At 41.3% G+C, this 2,178-nt stretch overlaps 1 protein-coding gene across 1 annotated transcript; it reads left to right on the top strand.

Annotated features, from left to right (window-relative positions):
- The first annotated feature begins 631 nt into the window (after nucleotides 1–631).
- On the top strand, nucleotides 632–1,549 carry LOC125381958 (keratin-associated protein 10-6-like). The gene has a single exon (XM_048399342.1). It carries the CDS (start codon nucleotides 632–634, stop codon nucleotides 1,547–1,549), a length of 918 nt encoding a protein of 305 aa, XP_048255299.1.
- The last annotated feature ends 629 nt before the right edge of the window (nucleotides 1,550–2,178 follow it).

Genomic DNA, 2,178 nt, shown 5'->3' on the forward strand with positions numbered 1-2,178 from the left:
GATTCTATGTCTCAGCAACAACTCTACTGCTGTGATTCTATGTCTCAGCAACAACTTTACTGCTATGATTCTATGTCTCAGCAACAACTCTACTGCTGTGATTCTAGGTCTCAGCAACAACTCTACTGCCGTGATTCTATGTCTCAGCAACAAGTCAACTGCTATGATTCAGTGTCTCAGCAACAACTCTACTGCTGTGATTTGATGTCTAAGCAACAACTCTACTGCCGTGATTCTATGTCTCAGCAACAAGTCTACTGCTATGATTCTATGTCTCAGCAACAACTCTACTGCTATGATTCAGTGTCTCAGCAACAACTCTACTGCTATGATTCTATGTCTCAGCAACAACTCTACTGCTGTGATTCTATGTCTCAGCAACAACTCCATGCTATGATTCTATGTCTAAGCAACAACTCTACTGCTATGATTCAGTGTCTCAGCAACAACTCTACTGCTATGATTCTATGTCTAAGCAACAACTCTACTGCTGTGATTCTATGTCTCAGGAACGTCTCTACTGCTGTGATTCTATGTCTCAACAACAACTCTACTGCTATGATTCTATGTCTCAGCAACACCCTACTGCTATGATTCTATGCCTCAGCAACAACTCTAGTGCTGTTATTCTATGTCTCAGCAACAACTCTACTGCTATGATTCTATGTCTCAGCAACAACTCTACTGCTGTGATTCTATGTCTCAGGAACAACTCTACTGCTGTGATTCTATGTCTCAGCAACAACTCTACTGCTGTGATTCTATGCCTCAGCAACATCTCTACTGCTGTGATTCTATGCCTCAGCAACAACTCTACTGCTGTGATTCTATGTCTCAGGAACAACTCTACTGCTGTGATTCTATGTCTCAACAACAACTCTACTGCTATGATTCTATGTCTCAGCAACAACTCTACTGCCGTGATTCTATGTCTCAGCAACAACTCTACTGCTATGATTCAGTGTCTCAGCAACAACTCTACTGCTATGATTCTATGTCTCAGCAACAACTCTACTGCTGTGATTCTATGTCTCAGCAACAACTCTACTGCCGTGATTCTATGTCTCAGCAACAACTCTCCTGCTGTGATTCTATGCTTCAGCAACAACTCTACTGCTGTGATTCTATGCCTCAGCAACAACTCTACTGCTATGATTCTATGTCTAAGCAACAACTCTACTGCTGTGATTCTATGTCTCAGCAACAACTCCATGCTATGATTCTATGTCTCAGCAACAACTCTACTGCTGTGATTCAGTGTCTCAGCAACAACTCTACTGCTATGATTCTATGTCTAAGCAACAACTCTACTGCTGTGATTCTATGTCTAAGCAACAACTCTACTGCTGTGATTCAGTGTCTCAGCAACAACTCTACTGCTGTGATTCTATGTCTCAGCAACAACTCTACTGCCGTGATTCTATGTCTCAGCAACAACTCTACTGCTATGATTCAGTGTCTCAGCAACAACTCTACTGCTATGATTCTATGTCTAAGCATCAACTCTACTGCTGTGATTCTATGTCTCAGCAACAACTCCATGCTATGATTCTATGTCTCAGCAACAACTCTACTGCTATGATTCTATGTCTAAGCAACAACTCTACTGCTGTGATTCTATGTCTCAGCAACAACTCCATGCTATGATTCTATGTCTAAGCAACAACTCTACTGCTATGATTCAGTGTCTCAGCAACAACTCTACTGCTATGATTCTATGTCTAAGCAACAACTCTACTGCTGTGGTTCTATGTCTAAGCAACAACTCTACTGCTGTGATTCTATGTCTCAACAACAACTCTACTGCTGTGATTCTATGTCTCAGCAACAACTCTACTGCCGTGATTCTATGTCTCAGCAACAACTCTACTGCTATGATTCAGTGTCTCAGCAACAACTCTACTGCTATGATTCTATGTCTAAGCATCAACTCTACTGCTGTGATTCTATGTCTCAGCAACAACTCCATGCTATGATTCTATGTCTCAGCAACAACTCTACTGCTATGATTCTATGTCTAAGCATCAACTCTACTGCTGTGATTCTATGTCTCAGCAACAACTCCATGCTATGATTCTATGTCTCAGCAACAACTCTACTGCTATGATTCTATGTCTAAGCAACAACTCTACTGCTGTGATTCTATGTCTCAGCAACAACTCCATGCTATGATTCTAT

Source organism: Haliotis rufescens, unplaced genomic scaffold (genome assembly GCF_023055435.1).
Source record: "Haliotis rufescens isolate VD_foot unplaced genomic scaffold, xgHalRufe1.0.p SCAF_2, whole genome shotgun sequence".
Lineage (NCBI taxonomy): Eukaryota > Metazoa > Mollusca > Gastropoda > Lepetellida > Haliotidae > Haliotis > Haliotis rufescens.